At 42.2% G+C, this 860-nt stretch overlaps 1 protein-coding gene across 1 annotated transcript in view; it reads right to left on the bottom strand.

Annotated features, from left to right (window-relative positions):
• Nucleotides 1–860, bottom strand: part of LOC140920431 (uncharacterized) — a 3,961-nt gene that overhangs the window by 1,640 nt on the left and 1,461 nt on the right. Inside the window, exon 2 of the mRNA XM_073368704.1 lies at nucleotides 60–324. Coding sequence (XP_073224805.1) covers nucleotides 60–324 — 265 coding nt within the window. The remainder of the gene's footprint in view (nucleotides 1–59; nucleotides 325–860) is intronic.

Genomic DNA, 860 nt, shown 5'->3' with positions numbered 1-860 from the left:
TTGTAAGTGCTTCTGTGATATTTTCTGGTTCCTTCTCATCTGTGCAGATTTCAGCTAACCCAACATATGGCTGCTTTGGCTTGTGAATTCCAGCCTTGCTCCTGGTCCAATGAGTGTTGATGGTTGTGCTTGGTTCAGCAAGGTCTTGGGGAGCTTCAGTAACTGTTTTTATGGGATCAGTATCATGTGAAATTGGACTGTTCCTTGTTGAATCATTTGTAGTTGGACTGGCTGGTGCATCACTACCAGTTGGACTGACTTGTTCTTGTTCGACATCAGGATTGTTGTCATATGAAGGTGTTGCTTCTCCAGTATGTGAGCTACCTGCAGTAGGCAAAGAAAAAGAGGCAGATGGACATTCAGTTAGTGTTTTCAAGGGACTTCTTGTATTGAGAAACCCATCTTCGAATGGAAAGTGTTCTTCATTGAAGACAACATGTCTTGAGGTGAAGATTCTTCCATGAGAGTTTATGCATTTGTATCCTTTGTGGGAGTTACTATAGCCCAAGAACACACATCTGGTTGTGTGGAACTGTAGTTTGTGCTGATTATAGGGCTTGAGACAGGGATAGCAAGCACACCCAAAGGGTTTTAGGGAGTTGTAGTCAGGTTCCTTTCTAAAAAGTAGTGAGTAAGGACTTTCATTTTGAGTGACTAGAGAGGGCAGTCTATTTATGAGATAAACTGTCGTAGAGAAAGCTTCCCACGAATAGTGTAAGGGCATTTTGGCTTGTGCTAGTAGTGTCAGGCCAAATTCAGCAATATGTATGTGTTTTCTCTCAGCCCTACCATTTTGTTGTGATGTGTAAGGGCATGACATTCTGAATTGTATCCCTGCTTCTATTGCATGGTTTTGCACA

The sequence above is a fragment of the Cicer arietinum genome, chromosome 5 (assembly GCF_000331145.2).
Source record: "Cicer arietinum cultivar CDC Frontier isolate Library 1 chromosome 5, Cicar.CDCFrontier_v2.0, whole genome shotgun sequence".
Lineage (NCBI taxonomy): Eukaryota > Viridiplantae > Streptophyta > Magnoliopsida > Fabales > Fabaceae > Cicer > Cicer arietinum.
This window is presented reverse-complemented; position numbering and strand designations above follow the sequence as displayed.